At 57.9% G+C, this 18,779-nt stretch overlaps 1 protein-coding gene across 1 annotated transcript; it reads left to right on the top strand.

The window, feature by feature from the left end:
* Window positions 1-1,727: 1,727 nt before the first annotated feature.
* Window positions 1,728-17,952, top strand: LOC309665215 (NUT family member 2G-like; the record flags this gene model as incomplete). The annotated part of the gene is made up of 6 exons (XM_082471412.1): window positions 1,728-1,739; window positions 3,643-3,743; window positions 13,927-13,975; window positions 15,885-16,022; window positions 16,442-16,474; window positions 17,389-17,952. The coding sequence occupies 6 exons, from the start codon at window positions 1,728-1,730 to the stop codon at window positions 17,872-17,874; spliced, it is 819 nt and encodes a 272-aa protein (XP_082327538.1). The 3' UTR covers window positions 17,875-17,952.
* Between the last annotated feature and the right edge of the window lie 827 nt (window positions 17,953-18,779).

The raw sequence follows: 18,779 nt of genomic DNA, 5'->3' as shown, positions 1-18,779 counted from the left end.
CCGTACAAAGACAATCATTGGAAATATCCTCAGATATATTGGAACATATATGAATTTTCAACTAGAAAAAAAATGAAGGCATTTTAAAAACTGAAAACAGATTGCCTTCGTTTTTAGTTGCATGACGTATCTCTGGGAAGATTTTAGTGAAAGAGATAACACTGGTTTCCTCCGGGAAAGAGGATTGGGTTGACAGGGGAAAGAGGTGGGAGGAGGACTCGCCACTGCATATTCCATTTTGCACAATTTAATTTTGAACCATGAGAAGGTGTTGCTCGCTTAAAATATTATACTAAAATCATTTAAAAGGTAAAAAACTCAATCTTTTACAACCATGGAATACTATGAGAAAGACATTTAGTGAATTCTGGTCTTGGACATGGGGGCTGCATGACGGTTTTTTGATGGACGGGGGCTTTCCAGCACAAAGGCTCATTAGTAAGGCTGGTCCTGCTGGATGTTGGTTGGAGCACAAGGACCACTCCCTTAGGAGTGATGTACATACAGCAGTCAAAGACACTGGATCTGCTGAGACAATCCTAATTTCAAATACTCAGTTCCATGTGGCCATAAATACCCAAGTGTTTATCAGACTAACAGTTCTGAATTTTGTTCAGAAAGTCTAGTCTCTGTTGAAGTAAGTCAAGAGCCAGGTAGGAAGCAGAGTGTGTTGAGGGACACAAAACTAGGTTGATGGAAAAAGAAGTGAAAGGAAGGGACCGTCAAGTCCAACCTCGGTGCCGTGAATCAAGAAAACAGTCTATAAACTGCGTAAAGAGGCACACGCCAATTGTGTTGCCACTGTGTGAGGTGGAAGGAACTTCCGGTTCTTGCCTACCTGCCAGAGCCCTCGTGGAATGTCTCCCCACCCCCACCCTACCCAGACCCACGTGCCCTCTGCCCCTCCCCCACTGCAGAATGTTTCAGCCACATTCTACTGTTATGACTCAAACCTGCCCCTCCTTCAGTTGGATCCTGAGCGTCGTTGAAGCAGGTCACTCTCTGGGTCCTGGTCTTGACTTTTCTCATTGAGGCTACCAGGCAGCAGTAGTCCGTGCCCAAGCATGCAGGATGGCTTCAGAAGGAGGTAAGCCTATAGTCTGGGGGTGTGTTCTCAGAGACCCTGCCATCCCTCACATCCTTCGGGTTCACAAGTGACACTTCACGGTGGGCACACAGTTGGACTGAAGTAGAGGGAGAAGAGAGCACTGGACACACGAGGACATTTCACCTGGGGAGACTGGGGAGCCTGAAGAAACCTGAGACTGCACTGGGGAGGAGGGGTCATTGGAGGCGGATCAAGAGGAATTGCCCTGGCTATGGAGAAAGGATGGCAGCAGGCAGGTTAATTCTTTCTAGAAGGGAGACAAGCCACTTTGAAACGTGTGTGTAAGGATGTGTGTGATGTCCTGGTGGTGACACAGGGAGGGTCATGAGGAAAGCCTAGACCTGTCTTGTGTTCCTGAGGCACCTGAAGCTTGCCTCACCATATCTTTCTAAGGGATTTGAACAGGAGCATACTGTATCTAAGGGGGCCGTGGGGAGAGATGGTCTTGGTGAGAAAACTATTCAGTGGGGCTGTGTGTGGCCACACCTGCAGTGAAGTGCCCTCTCCGAGAGCTAGGCAGGAGGTTACTCTAACTGCCGCAGCCCACACCTCGTCCACTGCTTCCAGCCCAGAGCTCACTTCTCAGTTCAGGCAACTGTTGCTTGGGATTCAACAGGGGATGGGCAACCGTGTAACTTCAGCCAAGAGAGGGCTCAGGTCCCTGAGTTGTTCTGAATTGTTCTTCCTTTTGTGGAATCGCAGTTCTTCAGACTTACTTCATCTCATCCAGTATCTCATGGTGGACCCTCAGGCTGCCTTGAGAGGAAGAGTTTGTTCATATTTCCTGTCACTCCTTCATGGACAGGGGACAGATGTGGAGTGGGGTTGTTTCGGGTGGAATGTGTGTGAAGGCTGCTTCCTCTTTTAAAGGGGGAAGGGGCAGAAAGAAGATCTTCTGTGTTATTATTACACGTCCTATGACACCTGTTCTGATTAATTAGGTGCACCGTTTTGTGTACCTTGTTCTCCTGAACAGGGATGTGTTCCAGACAATTTGATCGCCATGGCAACTGGCTTATGCCTGCTTCTCAGATTTTCTTTCCGTTATTGGGAGCTGGAAGGGGAAGGACCGCAGGCGGTCTGTACTCCCATGACCAATGTAACATGACAATTCCCTGGCCCTTGTTTAATCCTCTGCAGCCATCACTGGCTGTGAAATGACAGAATCTAAGGGACACGTGCCTACCTCTCACACACCACCACCCCCACCCCCGCCTCCTAGGAACAGAACTCCTGAGTGATGACAGTGACTCTGGGCACTGGGGAGGGGGTGGCAGGACGTGGCCCATGTTACGTGTCTGCTGTGGGTTGTTCTGAGAGGCAGGTGCATTCTGGGCCAATGTTATGGGTTTGTATCGGGATTCCATTAGAGAGATATTTTCCAGCATTTTGTTTTGTTTTGTGAGGCTAGGAAAGAAAGAGGGGATTTATACTGAGCATCAGGAAAAGGAGGACTGAGGAGGAGGTGGGGCCCTAATATTTTACACAATACCTGTCCACAAAGGGCCTTTGGGTGCCTAGAACTTACCTTGGAGAAGGTCCCTACCTGCTAGTACGCCGGCTGAGGGGCATTTCTCACAGAGCGGATGTCCACCCAGTTCCAGGTCTTAGGAGACAGCCTGTGAGGCTTAGGTGCCAGGGGGTGCCTTAGGGAGGCTCTCCAAGTCAGTGCTTGCTGAGGCGATTTCTTCTCGGCAGACAGGGGTCAGGGACCTTGGTGGATGGGCGCGGGGTCACCAGTGGAATAATTCTCAACTGGAGGTCAGGGCATGAAAATCACTTGAAGACAATTGCACGCTGCACAGTCTCCCTTGCCAAGTGTCCCTCACCTGTGGAGATTTACACTCTGATGCCACAGAAAGCCTCAGTCCCACTTGCCCATTCTCCTCCTCCATTCACTCCTCTCCTTTGCCTCAACAGGATGTCCAGTGCTGGGAACGGATGTGACCATGAACCCCGGTGCCTCCTTGTCTACTTTCACGGCAGTGCCCTTCCCTCCACCCATTCCTGGCGCCCAGCACCGGCCACCCTGGCAGCAGCACCTGCCACGTCCCATCACCCCAGCATTCCCTCCTGGCAGCAGCCTGCTGCTGCCAGCTTTCACCAGGACGCCTTTGGTGGCTAATGGTGGCCGTGGCCCCAGTGCCCCTGGGGCTTGCAATCTCACTGTCCAAGTCAGGTCAAAAGGGAGGACAGTGGAGGCCCCCCAGACTCAGACCTTTGTCGTTGCTCAGGCCCTCCTCAACTGGAGCGCTCCAGGGGCCCTTAGCAGGAGTGCTGAATGTCCTGCACCCGTATTCTTAGCAACCCCTGTGATGGGGACCGTTGTGACTGCTCCAGCTGTTGGAGGAAGTCAGGCTGGCAAGGGAGGCTGGACCCCAGGCTTTCCTCCTCAAGCTCCACCACCAGCTGCCCAGCTGGCCCCTATCATTCGCCCAGTGAAGTCTGGGCCATGGCCACATGGCACTTCCAGGGAGGGCCGCCTGGCCACCAACCAGTCCAACGCCTCGCAGGATGGCTCCTCTAACACCCAGAGCGAGTACAGTAACTTCCTACGTAGGCAGCACATCAAGCCCCTGGCCCGGAGACACCTTCGCCTGAGTCCTGATGCAGAAGCTTTTTCCTGCTTTCTCATGTGAGTGAACGCTCAGGGGGTCCTGAGCTTATGGGAGCTTTTAGATAAAGAGGAACTGGGGATGGACTCGCACGTTAGGTTTCTAGGGATACTGGAAGGAAGGTGTGAGGGCGATGTCCATGCTATGAGAGGGCACATTGTCGGTCACATGGGTGGGCCTGCCAGTCCGTGACATCAGGACTGAAATGTTCCCTATCTCAACGGGCCCCACCACCCTGTGAGTCTGGCCAGCTTGCTCTTCCATGATTCTCATGGCAATATGGACTGAAGACTTGCAGTCAGAGAGGGTCGTGGTGTAAGGTGAGGAGCCAAGGAGTGGATGCCGCACTCTCCTGTGGTGCCGTGTCCTTCATACAGGACTTGAGTGTACATGGCCAGGGGAGGTCACTTCAGAGGAGGGGGAGGAGCACGGGGCCCAGGAGAGCGCTTTATGCATGCCTCCACTTCGTTGTGGAGAATTCCACTACGAACAGGGTGATGGTAGAGCTCTCCTAAGGGCGTGGGCTCTCTCCCACTAGAGTTGTGAGCCTGGCAAGCCTTTCCATCCTAAACCTCCGGACCCTCGTAAAAAGGGGACAATTACACTTCACTCAGAGGACTGTGCAGAAGACGCCTTGGGCTAATCTATGAAGTGTTAGCAGATTGCTTGGCACATGCCACGCCTCATTGATGATGATGATTTTTATGATGAAAATGCAGCCTTGAGGAGGAAAAGAGCTCCCCAAGGCACAATGTCCCAGCTCTAGCCTGGGAGTGGGTGGTCGTCCTTGAGTGAGTGTGAGGCGGTGACAGCAGTGGCCGGGAAGGCTTGTCTTTGCCCTCCCAGACGCCCGCCTCTCACCCTCCTGTTGCTCAGTCATTCTGGGTTGAGTGATGTGTGGTCCACATGGGCGGGTGGGGTCAGGCAGGTGGGGGCTGGGCTGGGCCGGGAGACTGACCCCGAGGGCTTACAGCTCAGTGCTTCGATCCGTGGACCGTCTGAATCCCACCATGCCGCTGGAGGAGGGACTGCGGAGGGCCGTGCAGGAATGGCGGCGCTTGAGCAACCTTGACCGGATGATCTACTACGACAGGGCGGAAAAGTGAGTCAGCGTCCTGGGCCCAGGGGCTACGTGGAGGGTGAGGCGAGTGGGTGAGGGCAGGGTCTGGCCGTGGGGGTGCGCATCAGAGAGGACAGAGGAGAAGGGCTGTCACCCAGCACAGGGGCCCCGCAGCCCAGGGGCCCTACTGTCCTCCAGAAACCCCTCCCTCACCTTGAGAGTTTGAGACTTCTGTCCTTCCTCCACCAGGAGCTCTGCCCTCCCCTGATTTTGACCTACCCTTGCCTTGACATGAAGGTCTCAGGACGGGGCAGGGTGAAGCTGTGAGTCCAGTAGGGGTCCCACTCCGGCCATATGGGCTGGGCCGGGGAAAGAGCTCCACCCGCCAGCCTGCTGCTTCCTTAGTGGTGGGTGGCTGGCGGCCACTAACATAGATTTGGGACCACCTCTCCTCATGAAAAGTGCCCTGAGTGGGTACCCTGGCATCCCTGAAGAGGCTGGGGAAGCCAGCTGTCGTCGGCCCAAGGGTCTCCGGCCCTTCCAGTGTTTGCTCCATGGTAATCCCCTTGGTTTAAGAAACAAAAGCAAACAAACGAGCGCCTCTCAGAGGAAGGGAAGGCCTCTCCTCTAAGCTCAGCATCCACATCGTCCAGCCTCTCCTGGGCCCTGTCTCCAGGTCTATGTTGCAGGACTCTCAGTCCTAGCCCAGGGTCCTGGATTCGGGCACGGACCCCTGTGGGGAACACATGCCTGTTCCAGCCTCTGGCTGTCAGCCCTTCATGTGGTTCTGGATGGGGACGGGGGCATGAGGAGGGTGCCCCCTGGGTCAGCCATGTGTCCCGTTGACCTGGTTCAATTCAGCGACCTGGGTCTATGCTGTTGAATGCCCTCCAGTGCTGGTGAGGCAGGAAGGGTCTCAGATCTTGTTATCACTTCCAGGAGCAGCTTTCTGCTGTGGACAGCACCTCACAGGGCCTTGACGGCCCCAAGGCACATCCTGTCCCAGTGCCTCATTCTTGGCTGCCTTTGTTGGGCTCCAGAACCGAGGCCTTTTTCTCAGGGTGGCCTGTGCCTCCGTCACCCCCCAGGTTCATGGAATTTGCGGCCGAGGAGGAGATGCACATTCAGCATTTGCAGTGCATGCAGTGCGCGCAGGACCTGCCTCCTCCAGCCCCACCGAAGCTGGATCCTCGGGGGCCCCCAGCCCCGAAAGTGCACCTTCAGCCAGGCACCCAGGTTCCCACTGGAGCTGAAGGCACAGGTAACAGGGGCCTAGGGTTGGCCACCGTCCCCATGTGGATCCTTTTCTTTCAAGACAGGGGCATTGGTCTTTCAACCAAAACAGCCACCGAGGCGGGGTGTGGGGAGGTGGGGTCTCAGCTGCCCTTTGTCACTACGGGGTATTGACTTGGTCAGTTTTGTAACTCCTCTCACACCTCCCTGTCAAAGGACCCCACACGAAGTCTGCCTAAGAAGTGGGCTTGATGGGAGACCCCTAGAAAATTGGAGGTTCCCCACTTCCTTACTTGTGACTCTCTTAGATGACCCCCTAACCTCCCCTCTCCAACTGTGCATGAGGCTTCAGATGGTCCTGACCCCTCCCACACCCACATCAACGTCCCCCAAAGAATGCCCTCACCAACGTGCGCTCGGTGGTCAGGAGGTGGACCGGGAGTCCCTCACCTTCCTTCCCTTCCTCCTGCTCTGCCTCAGCCTGTGCTCCCAGGATGTCCGGCCCCAGGGCCCAGCCCTCGCACCCAAAGCCACACAGATCCCAGCGGACCCCGGAGCCCAAGGCGCCCAAGGAGATTCCCCCTGAGACTGTGAGGGAGTATGTGGACAGGATGGAGGCGCTGGTGGGGACCGTCCACTCAGCCAGAGGCAAGTCACATGCAGAATGTGGAAAGGACGGAAATGAGCTGAAGCAGGAAGAGGACGACACCTACTTGGACCCGTGTCTCTTGAGCTACATTGACGAGCTGCGTTCCCGGGAAGACTCTGTCACCAAGGTAGGCTGGGCCTGGAGCCTGGGGTCTACAAGATGCCAGGGCATGGAACTCTCAGCACCCAAGATCTGGGTTCTGCTCAGGCCGATGGGACTTAAGCTCAGCTCCTTGTTCCTGAGCCCGGTGTTAGGGGAGGTTTACGCAGATGTATGTGTGTATATGTTTGTGTCTGTGTGTATGCCTTTGTGTGTCTGTGTATGTGCATCTGTATATGTGCTCTTTTGTGTGTGACTGCGTATGTGCATGTGTGAGTGTGTGTGTGTGTGCTGACCATCCCCGCCTTGTGGAGGAGAGTGGGGGTGGGTCTCTGCTTTTCACTTTCCCTCCTGGTCTTCTTGTGTCACAGGCCACTCCTGGCCAAGGATGCTCACAGCCTCTTCTTTCTGTCCGAGGTGGAGGCAGTCATTCACCCTCGATTCCTGGCAGAATTGTTTTCCCCAGACCCACAGCTGGATCTCTTGGCCCTTGCTGAGGAGCTGAAGCAGGAGGAAGGACTCACCCCTGAAGAAGTGAGCCAGGGGAGGGAGAGGGACACTTAGGGAGCCAGGGGACTCCAGGGGAGGGGGGACCCCAGGTGATCCAGGGGACAGGGGAAACCAGGTGGCCCAGGGGAACCAGAGGAGGGAGGGATCGCAGGTAGAACAGGGGAGACAAGGGACACCCAGGAAGGCCAGGGCACGGAGGGACCCCAGTGAGCAGGGGAGAGGTAGAGCCCCAGAACAGGAGGCCCACATGGCTCTGTCCATCCCTTCCCTGCCTCGGAGGCCTGGCATGGGGAAGGGCCCTCTCTGGGGTGGGTGCAGCGCAAGGTGATAGGAAGGAGAGGATGGGGAGCCGGGAGCGGAGGGAAGGACACACAGCTGGGAATAAGGTGCAGGAGGATGGCAGGAATGCCACCGTGTCTGTATTTGGAGTCTAGTCCTGGGGTCACCCGTCCCCTCCTCCCCCCCAGGGCCATTGTCCCACTGCCCAGTGCTCCTCCTCTCACTCGTGCGCGTGGAGCCGTCACGGTCCTCCTCCCTCCTACCAGCTGGTGCAGAAACAACTCCTGGACTTGAAAGAGGACGAAGGTGGGCCGGCAGCCCCGAGCCACAGTGCACCCGGAATGGGCTCAAGTCCATCTGAGTCCCACGCCGGCCAAGATGCCCAGAGGCACGACCAAGACCGCCATCGAGGGGTCAGTGATGAAGCCTGCCCACCAGAGATTGATGTTGAGGCTCTTCATAGGCCCATCCGAACAGACACTGGCCCGTTCGTGCTCAGAGTCTTTGTTCCCTGTCGAGGACGTCAGGCTGGCAAGGGAGGCTGGACCCCAGGCTTTCCTCCTCAAGCTCCACCACCAGCTGCCCAGCTGGCCCCTATCATTCGCCCAGTGAACTCTGGGCCATGGCCACATGGCACTTCCAGGGAGGGCCGCCTGGCCACCAACCAGTCCAACGCCTCGCAGGATGGCTCCTCTAACCCCCAGAGAGAGTACAGTAACTTCCGCCATTGGCAGCGCTTCAAGCCCCTGGCCCGGAGACACTTTCGCCTGAGTCCTGATGCAGAAGCTTTTTCCTGCTTTCTCATGTGAGTGAATGCTCAGGGGGTCCTGAGCTTATGGGAGCTTTTAGATAAAGAGGAACTGGGGATGGACTCGCACGTTAGGTTTCTAGGGATACTAGAAGGAAGGTGTGAGGGCGATGTCCATGCTATGAGAGGGCACATTGTCGGTCACATGGGTGGGCCTGCCAGTCCGTGACATCAGGACTGAAATGTTCCCTATCTCAACGGGCCCCACCACCCTGTGAGTCTGGCCAGCTTGCTCTTCCATGATTCTCATGGCAATATGGACTGAAGACTTGCAGTCAGAGAGGGTCGTGGTGTAAGGTGAGGAGCCAAGGAGTGGATGCCGCACTCTCCTGTGGTGCCGTGTCCTTCATACAGGACTTGACTGTACATGGCCAGGGGAGGTCACTTCAGAGGAGGGAGAGGAGCGCGGGGCCCAGGAGAGCGCTTTATGCATGCCTCCACTTCGTTGTGGAGAATTCCACTAGGAACAGGGTGATGGTAGAGCTCTCATAAGGGCGTGGGCTCTCTCCCACTAGAGTTGTGAGCCTGGCAGGCATTTCCATCCTAAACCTCCGGTCCCTGGTAAAAAGGGGACAATTACACTTCACTCAGAGGACTGTGCAGAAGACGCCTTGGGCTAATCTATGAAGTGTTAGCAGATTGCTTGGCACATGCCACGCCTCATTGATGATGGTGATTTTTATGATGAAAATGCAGCCTTGAGGAGGAAAAGAGCTCCCCAAGGCACAATGTCCGAGCTCTAGTCTGGGAGTGGATGGTCGTCCTTGAGTGAGTGTGAGGCGGTGACAGCAGTGGCCGGGAAGGCTTGTCTTTGCCCTCCCAGACGCCCGCCTCTCACCCTCCTGTTGCTCAGTCATTCTGGGTTGAGTGATGTGTGGTCCGCATGGGCGGGTGGGGTCAGGCAGGTGGGGGCTGGGCTGGGCCGGGAGACTGACCCCGAGTGCTTACAGCCCAGTGCTTCGATCCGTGGCCCGCCTGAATCCCACCGTGCTGCTGGAGGAGGGACTGCGGAGGGCCGTGCAGGAATGGCGGCGCTTGAGCAACCTTGACCGGATGATCTACTACGACAGGGCGGAAAAGTGAGTCAGCGTCCTGGGCCCAGGGGCTGCGTGGAGGGTGAGGCGAGTGGGTGAGGGCAGGGTCTGGCCGTGGGGATGCTCATCAGAGAGGACAGAGGAGAAGGGCTGTCACCCAGCACAGGGGCCCCGCAGCCCAGGGGCCCTACTGTCCCCCAGAAACCCCTCCCTCACCTTGAGAGTTTGAGACTTCTGTCCTTCCTCCACCAGGAGCTCTGCCCTCCCCTGATTTTGACCTACCCTTGCCTTGACATGAAGGTCTCAGGACGGGGCAGGGTGAAGCTGTGAGTCCAGTAGGGGTCCCACTCCGGCCATATGGGCTGGGCCGGGGAAAGAGCTCCACCCGCCAGCCTGCTGCTTCCTTAGTGGTGGGTGGCTGGCGGCCACTAACATAGATTTGGGACCACCTCTCCTCATGAAAAGTGCCCTGAGTGGGTACCCTGGCATCCCTGAAGAGGCTGGGGAAGCCAGCTGTCGTCGGCCCAAGGGTCTCCGGCCCTTCCAGTGTTTGCTCCATGGTAATCCCCTTGGTTTAAGAAACAAAAGCAAACAAACGAGCGCCTCTCAGAGGAAGGGAAGGCCTCTCCTCTAAGCTCAGCATCCACATCGTCCAGCCTCTCCTGGGCCCTGTCTCCAGGTCTATGTTGCAGGACTCTCAGTCCTAGCCCAGGGTCCTGGATTCGGGCACGGACCCCTGTGGGGAACACATGCCTGTTCCAGCCTCTGGCTGTCAGCCCTTCATGTGGTTCTGGATGGGGACGGGGGCATGAGGAGGGTGCCCCCTGGGTCAGCCATGTGTCCCGTTGACCTGGTTCAATTCAGCGACCTGGGTCTATGCTGTTGAATGCCCTCCAGTGCTGGTGAGGCAGGAAGGGTCTCAGATCTTGTTATCACTTCCAGGAGCAGCTTTCTGCTGTGGACAGCACCTCACAGGGCCTTGACGGCCCCAAGGCACATCCTGTCCCAGTGCCTCATTCTTGGCTGCCTTTGTTGGGCTCCAGAACCGAGGCCTTTTTCTCAGGGTGGCCTGTGCCTCCGTCACCCCCCAGGTTCATGGAATTTGCGGCCGAGGAGGAGATGCACATTCAGCATTTGCAGTGCATGCAGTGCGTGCAGGACCTGCCTCCTCCAGCCCCACCGAAGCTGGATCCTCGGGGGCCCCCAGCCCCGAAAGTGCACCTTCAGCCAGGCACCCAGGTTCCCACTGGAGCTGAAGGCACAGGTAACAGGGGCCTAGGGTTGGCCACCGTCCCCATGTGGATCCTTTTCTTTCAAGACAGGGGCATTGGTCTTTCAACCAAAACAGCCACCGAGGCGGGGTGTGGGGAGGTGGGGTCTCAGCTGCCCTTTGTCACTACGGGGTATTGACTTGGTCAGTTTTGTAACTCCTCTCACACCTCCCTGTCAAAGGACCCCACACGAAGTCTGCCTAAGAAGTGGGCTTGATGGGAGACCCCTAGAAAATTGGAGGTTCCCCACTTCCTTACTTGTGACTCTCTTAGATGACCCCCTAACCTCCCCTCTCCAACTGTGCATGAGGCTTCAGATGGTCCTGACCCCTCCCACACCCACATCAACGTCCCCCAAAGAATGCCCTCACCAACGTGCACTCGGTGGTCAGGAGGTGGACCGGGAGTCCCTCACCTTCCTTCCCTTCCTCCTGCTCTGCCTCAGCCTGTGCTCCCAGGATGTCCGGCCCCAGGGCCCAGCCCTCGCACCCAAAGCCACACAGATCCCAGCGGACCCCGGAGCCCAAGGCGCCCAAGGAGATTCCCCCTGAGACTGTGAGGGAGTATGTGGACAGGATGGAGGCGCTGGTGGGGACCGTCCACTCAGCCAGAGGCAAGTCACATGCAGAATGTGGAAAGGACGGAAATGAGCTGAAGCAGGAAGAGGACGACACCTACTTGGACCCGTGTCTCTTGAGCTACATTGACGAGCTGCGTTCCCGGGAAGACTCTGTCACCAAGGTAGGCTGGGCCTGGAGCCTGGGGTCTACAAGATGCCAGGGCATGGAACTCTCAGCACCCAAGATCTGGGTTCTGCTCAGGCCGATGGGACTTAAGCTCAGCTCCTTGTTCCTGAGCCCGGTGTTAGGGGAGGTTTACGCAGATGTATGTGTGTATATGTTTGTGTCTGTGTGTATGCCTTTGTGTGTCTGTGTATGTGCATCTGTATATGTGCTCTTTTGTGTGTGACTGCGTATGTGCATGTGTGAGTGTGTGTGTGTGTGCTGACCATCCCCGCCTTGTGGAGGAGAGTGGGGGTGGGTCTCTGCTTTTCACTTTCCCTCCTGGTCTTCTTGTGTCACAGGCCACTCCTGGCCAAGGATGCTCACAGCCTCTTCTTTCTGTCCGAGGTGGAGGCAGTCATTCACCCTCGATTCCTGGCAGAATTGTTTTCCCCAGACCCACAGCTGGATCTCTTGGCCCTTGCTGAGGAGCTGAAGCAGGAGGAAGGACTCACCCCTGAAGAAGTGAGCCAGGGGAGGGAGAGGGACACTTAGGGAGCCAGGGGACTCCAGGGGAGGGGGGACCCCAGGTGATCCAGGGGACAGGGGAAACCAGGTGGCCCAGGGGAACCAGAGGAGGGAGGGATCGCAGGTAGAACAGGGGAGACAAGGGACACCCAGGAAGGCCAGGGCACGGAGGGACCCCAGTGAGCAGGGGAGAGGTAGAGCCCCAGAACAGGAGGCCCACATGGCTCTGTCCATCCCTTCCCTGCCTCGGAGGCCTGGCATGGGGAAGGGCCCTCTCTGGGGTGGGTGCAGCGCAAGGTGATAGGAAGGAGAGGATGGGGAGCCGGGAGCGGAGGGAAGGACACACAGCTGGGAATAAGGTGCAGGAGGATGGCAGGAATGCCACCGTGTCTGTATTTGGAGTCTAGTCCTGGGGTCACCCGTCCCCTCCTCCCCCCCAGGGCCATTGTCCCACTGCCCAGTGCTCCTCCTCTCACTCGTGCGCGTGGAGCCGTCACGGTCCTCCTCCCTCCTACCAGCTGGTGCAGAAACAACTCCTGGACTTGAAAGAGGACGAAGGTGGGCCGGCAGCCCCGAGCCACAGTGCACCCGGAATGGGCTCAAGTCCATCTGAGTCCCACGCCGGCCAAGATGCCCAGAGGCACGACCAAGACCGCCATCGAGGGGTCAGTGATGAAGCCTGCCCACCAGAGATTGATGTTGAGGCTCTTCATAGGCCCATCCGAACAGACACTGGCCCGTTCGTGCTCAGAGTCTTTGTTCCCTGTCGAGGACGTCAGGCTGGCAAGGGAGGCTGGACCCCAGGCTTTCCTCCTCAAGCTCCACCACCAGCTGCCCAGCTGGCCCCTATCATTCGCCCAGTGAACTCTGGGCCATGGCCACATGGCACTTCCAGGGAGGGCCGCCTGGCCACCAACCAGTCCAACGCCTCGCAGGATGGCTCCTCTAACCCCCAGAGAGAGTACAGTAACTTCCGCCATTGGCAGCGCTTCAAGCCCCTGGCCCGGAGACACTTTCGCCTGAGTCCTGATGCAGAAGCTTTTTCCTGCTTTCTCATGTGAGTGAATGCTCAGGGGGTCCTGAGCTTATGGGAGCTTTTAGATAAAGAGGAACTGGGGATGGACTCGCACGTTAGGTTTCTAGGGATACTAGAAGGAAGGTGTGAGGGCGATGTCCATGCTATGAGAGGGCACATTGTCGGTCACATGGGTGGGCCTGCCAGTCCGTGACATCAGGACTGAAATGTTCCCTATCTCAACGGGCCCCACCACCCTGTGAGTCTGGCCAGCTTGCTCTTCCATGATTCTCATGGCAATATGGACTGAAGACTTGCAGTCAGAGAGGGTCGTGGTGTAAGGTGAGGAGCCAAGGAGTGGATGCCGCACTCTCCTGTGGTGCCGTGTCCTTCATACAGGACTTGAGTGTACATGGCCAGGGGAGGTCACTTCAGAGGAGGGAGAGGAGCGCGGGGCCCAGGAGAGCGCTTTATGCATGCCTCCACTTCGTTGTGGAGAATTCCACTAGGAACAGGGTGATGGTAGAGCTCTCCTAAGGGCGTGGGCTCTCTCCCACTAGAGTTGTGAGCCTGGCAGGCATTTCCATCCTAAACCTCCGTTCCCTGGTAAAAAGGGGACAATTACACTTCACTCAGAGGACTGTGCCGAAGAGTCCTTGGGCTAATCTATGAAGTGTGAGCAGATTGCTTGGCACATGCCATGCCTCATTGATGATGGTGATTTTTATGATGAAAATGCAGCCTTGAGGAGGAAAAGAGCTCCCCAAGGCACAATGTCCGAGCTCTAGTCTGGGAGTGGATGGTCGTCCTTGAGTGAGTGTGAGGCGGTGACAGCAGTGGCCGGGAAGGCTTGTCTTTGCCCTCCCAGACGCCCGCCTCTCACCCTCCTGTTGCTCAGTCATTCTGGGTTGAGTGATGTGTGGTCCGCATGGGCGGGTGGGGTCAGGCAGGTGGGGGCTGGGCTGGGCCGGGAGACTGACCCCGAGTGCTTACAGCCCAGTGCTTCGATCCGTGGCCCGCCTGAATCCCACCGTGCTGCTGGAGGAGGGACTGCGGAGGGCCGTGCAGGAATGGCGGCGCTTGAGCAACCTTGACCGGATGATCTACTACGACAGGGCGGAAAAGTGAGTCAGCGTCCTGGGCCCAGGGGCTGCGTGGAGGGTGAGGCGAGTGGGTGAGGGCAGGGTCTGGCCGTGGGGGTGCGCATCAGAGAGGACAGAGGAGAAGGGCTGTCACCCAGCACAGGGGCCCCGCAGCCCAGGGGCCCTACTGTCCTCCAGAAACCCCTCCCTCACCTTGAGAGTTTGAGACTTCTGTCCTTCCTCCACCAGGAGCTCTGCCCTCCCCTGATTTTGACCTACCCTTGCCTTGACATGAAGGTCTCAGGACGGGGCAGGGTGAAGCTGTGAGTCCAGTAGGGGTCCCACTCCGGCCATATGGGCTGGGCCGGGGAAAGAGCTCCACCCGCCAGCCTGCTGCTTCCTTAGTGGTGGGTGGCTGGCGGCCACTAACATAGATTTGGGACCACCTCTCCTCATGAAAAGTGCCCTGAGTGGGTACCCTGGCATCCCTGAAGAGGCTGGGGAAGCCAGCTGTCGTCGGCCCAAGGGTCTCCGGCCCTTCCAGTGTTTGCTCCATGGTAATCCCCTTGGTTTAAGAAACAAAAGCAAACAAACGAGCGCCTCTCAGAGGAAGGGAAGGCCTCTCCTCTAAGCTCAGCATCCACATCGTCCAGCCTCTCCTGGGCCCTGTCTCCAGGTCTATGTTGCAGGACTCTCAGTCCTAGCCCAGGGTCCTGGATTCGGGCACGGACCCCTGTGGGGAACACATGCCTGTTCCAGCCTCTGGCTGTCAGCCCTTCATGTGGTTCTGGATGGGGACGGGGGCATGAGGAGGGTGCCCCCTGGGTCAGCCATGTGTCCCGTTGACCTGGTTCAATTCAGCGACCTGGGTCTATGCTGTTGAATGCCCTCCAGTGCTGGTGAGGCAGGAAGGGTCTCAGATCTTGTTATCACTTCCAGGAGCAGCTTTCTGCTGTGGACAGCACCTCACAGGGCCTTGACGGCCCCAAGGCACATCCTGTCCCAGTGCCTCATTCTTGGCTGCCTTTGTTGGGCTCCAGAACCGAGGCCTTTTTCTCAGGGTGGCCTGTGCCTCCGTCACCCCCCAGGTTCATGGAATTTGCGGCCGAGGAGGAGATGCACATTCAGCATTTGCAGTGCATGCAGTGCGCGCAGGACCTGCCTCCTCCAGCCCCACCGAAGCTGGATCCTCGGGGGCCCCCAGCCCCGAAAGTGCACCTTCAGCCAGGCACCCAGGTTCCCACTGGAGCTGAAGGCACAGGTAACAGGGGCCTAGGGTTGGCCACCGTCCCCATGTGGATCCTTTTCTTTCAAGACAGGGGCATTGGTCTTTCAACCAAAACAGCCACCGAGGCGGGGTGTGGGGAGGTGGGGTCTCAGCTGCCCTTTGTCACTACGGGGTATTGACTTGGTCAGTTTTGTAACTCCTCTCACACCTCCCTGTCAAAGGACCCCACACGAAGTCTGCCTAAGAAGTGGGCTTGATGGGAGACCCCTAGAAAATTGGAGGTTCCCCACTTCCTTACTTGTGACTCTCTTAGATGACCCCCTAACCTCCCCTCTCCAACTGTGCATGAGGCTTCAGATGGTCCTGACCCCTCCCACACCCACATCAACGTCCCCCAAAGAATGCCCTCACCAACGTGCACTCGGTGGTCAGGAGGTGGACCGGGAGTCCCTCACCTTCCTTCCCTTCCTCCTGCTCTGCCTCAGCCTGTGCTCCCAGGATGTCCGGCCCCAGGGCCCAGCCCTCGCACCCAAAGCCACACAGATCCCAGCGGACCCCGGAGCCCAAGGCGCCCAAGGAGATTCCCCCTGAGACTGTGAGGGAGTATGTGGACAGGATGGAGGCGCTGGTGGGGACCGTCCACTCAGCCAGAGGCAAGTCACATGCAGAATGTGGAAAGGACGGAAATGAGCTGAAGCAGGAAGAGGACGACACCTACTTGGACCCGTGTCTCTTGAGCTACATTGACGAGCTGCGTTCCCGGGAAGACTCTGTCACCAAGGTAGGCTGGGCCTGGAGCCTGGGGTCTACAAGATGCCAGGGCATGGAACTCTCAGCACCCAAGATCTGGGTTCTGCTCAGGCCGATGGGACTTAAGCTCAGCTCCTTGTTCCTGAGCCCGGTGTTAGGGGAGGTTTACGCAGATGTATGTGTGTATATGTTTGTGTCTGTGTGTATGCCTTTGTGTGCCTGTGTATGTGCATCTGTATATGTGCTCTTTTGTGTGTGACTGTGTATGTGCATGTGTGTGTGTGTGTGTGTGTGTGTGTGTGTGTGTGTGTGTGTGTGTGTGTGCTGACCATCCCCGCCTTGTGGAGGAGAGTGGGGGCGGGTCTCTGCTTTTCACTTTCCCTCCTGGTCTTCTTGTGTCACAGGCCACTCCTGGCCAAGGATGCTCACAGCCTCTTCTTTCTGTCCGAGGTGGAGGCAGTCATTCACCCTCGATTCCTGGCAGAATTGTTTTCCCCAGACCCACAGCTGGATCTCTTGACCCTTGCTGAGGAGTTGAAGCAGGAGGAAGGACTCACCCCTGAAGAAGTGAGCCAGGGGAGGGAGAGGGACACTTAGGGAGCCAGGGGACTCCAGGGGAGGGGGGACCCCAGGTGATCCAGAGGACAGGGGAAACCAGGTAGCCCAGGGGAGCCAGAGGAGGGAGGGATCGCAGGTAGAACAGGGGAGACAAGGGACACCCAGGAAGACCAGGGCATGGAGGGACCCCAGTGAGCAGGGGAGAGGTAGGGCCCCAGAACAGGAGGCCCACATGGCTCTGTCCGTCCGTTCCCTGCCTCGGAGGCCTGGCATGGGGAAGGGCCCTCTCTGGGGTGGGTGCAGCGCAAGGTGATAGGAAGGAGAGGATGGGGAGCCGGGAGCGGAGGGAAGGACACACAGCTGGGAATAAGGTGCAGGAGGATGGCAGGAATGCCACCGTGTCTGTATTTGGAGTCTAGTCCTGGGGTCCCCCGTCCCCTCCTCCCCCCCAGGGCCATTGTCCCACTGCCCAGTGCTCCTCCTCTCACACGTGCGCGTGGAGCCGTCACTGTCCTCCTCCCTCCTACCAGCTGGTGCAGAAACAACTCCTGGACTTGAAAGAGGACGAAGGTGGGCCGGCAGCCCCGAGCCACAGTGCACCCGGAATGGGCTCAAGTCCATCTGAGTCCCACGCCGGCCAAGATGCCCAGAGGCACGACCAAGACCGCCATCTAGGGGTCAGTGATGAAGCCTGCCCACCAGAGATTGATGTTGAGGCTCTTCATAGGCCCATCCGAACAGACACTGGCCCATTCGGGCCCAAAGTCTTTGTTCCCTCTCGAGAACATCAGGAGGTCTCTCCATTCCGGGCCGGACGGCCCTCCCCTCCCCAGGGTCAAAGGCGCACTGGCCCTCTACTGGGACCCAGGGATGCGTCTGTTCTCAGAGAGGCGTCTCCTGTTCGGGAGGCCCGAGGGCCCAGGGACGCGTCCAGTGAGGACGAGGAGGCGCTCCCCAGCCTGGCCTTCCTCTTTGCCTCTCCGCAGAGCCTGCCGCCTTGCGGGCTGTCCCAGACACCTGCCCCTGCCTCAGGCCTGGCCTCCCCTGGAGGTTGGGGGGCCCAGAGTGCTCCCCAGGCCCCCTCCCCTCAGAGAAGAGGCCCCAGCCCAGCTCCACCAGCCGCTCCCAAGTCGAGGAAGCGGGCTCTGTGTGGGCGCCCAGCCGCTGCTGAGAAGCTGCCCATCCCTGGGGCTGGCCACAGGGTCTCTGCGAGGCCAGCCTTGGCTCTGGGGCTGGCTCGCCCCTCACAGCCGAGAAAGAGAAAGCGTGACCCGTTTGTCACAGGGAAGAGGAGGAAGAAGAAGAGGAAGCACTGCAGCCAGTAGGGAACAGCCGGGCCGGCCCTCCAGGGCGAGCCCCCCAGGGCGGCCCCCAGGGGAGCCTAGGGGCTCCTCCTCACCCCAGTGCTGATCCTGGGATTGTGGGGGGTTAGGGAGGTGGGGGAGGTGGGTGTGGGCAGGACCTTCGGAGTGATGTATGAAAATTGTGAATAAAGATAGTTTTGGTGGGAAATGCTCTCAGGCCACTGTCATCTTCTTCGTGTGGAGCTGCTCCATAGAGAGCGATCCTGAGAGGAAGGAAGGGTGAGGGAGGTCACAGGAGCTATGGATCTACAGGTGGCCAAACCTTTCCTCCACATAGACAAGGACTCCTCAGGCTGCCCCTGGGAACGCACAGCTCTCACTTTCCCCAGGGACCCCCTCATCATCCCCTTCTCTAAAGCCTGCTTGGCTAGGGGCCTTCTGGGGCATCTGTAGCATCTTCTGCATCCCTGAACCGTCTGGGGAGGGAGGGCTGCTTTTGTGCCTCTCAGCCCTCTGGACACTAACCAGTTTCTAGGACGGAGCCTGGAGACGGCCCTTGTCTTTATGGAGCTGCTCTCTGCTTCCCTGAAGTGGCCAGGCGATGGCGCTGGGGTGACCCTCCGCTCCTCCAGGGTTTCCTGTGTAGGTGGCCTGACCAGACAGGAAAAGTCTTGGCCATGGGGACAGGACTGTCTGCCTCGTCATAGCGGGAGCGTTCTCTAGTCCCACTGGGATTATTGCAATGTGGAGAGTGGTTGAGGCAGCTACCTCTTAATCCCAGTGAGGATGCAACGAGGGGAATGGGCGCGGGGAAATTCATGGGGCACCTGTTACAGGTGTGTCTAAGGGAAACGACAGTTGGGCCCCTTTGTGGAACTTGTGGGATTTCCGTGCAGCAGCATCTCGTTCAACTGAGGGAGGAGGAC

The sequence above is a fragment of the Balaenoptera physalus genome (genome assembly GCF_965194825.1).
Source record: "Balaenoptera physalus genome assembly, chromosome: 7".
Lineage (NCBI taxonomy): Eukaryota > Metazoa > Chordata > Mammalia > Artiodactyla > Balaenopteridae > Balaenoptera > Balaenoptera physalus.
The sequence above is the reverse complement of the archived record's forward strand: the minus strand, read 5'-3'. Positions and strand labels throughout refer to the sequence as shown.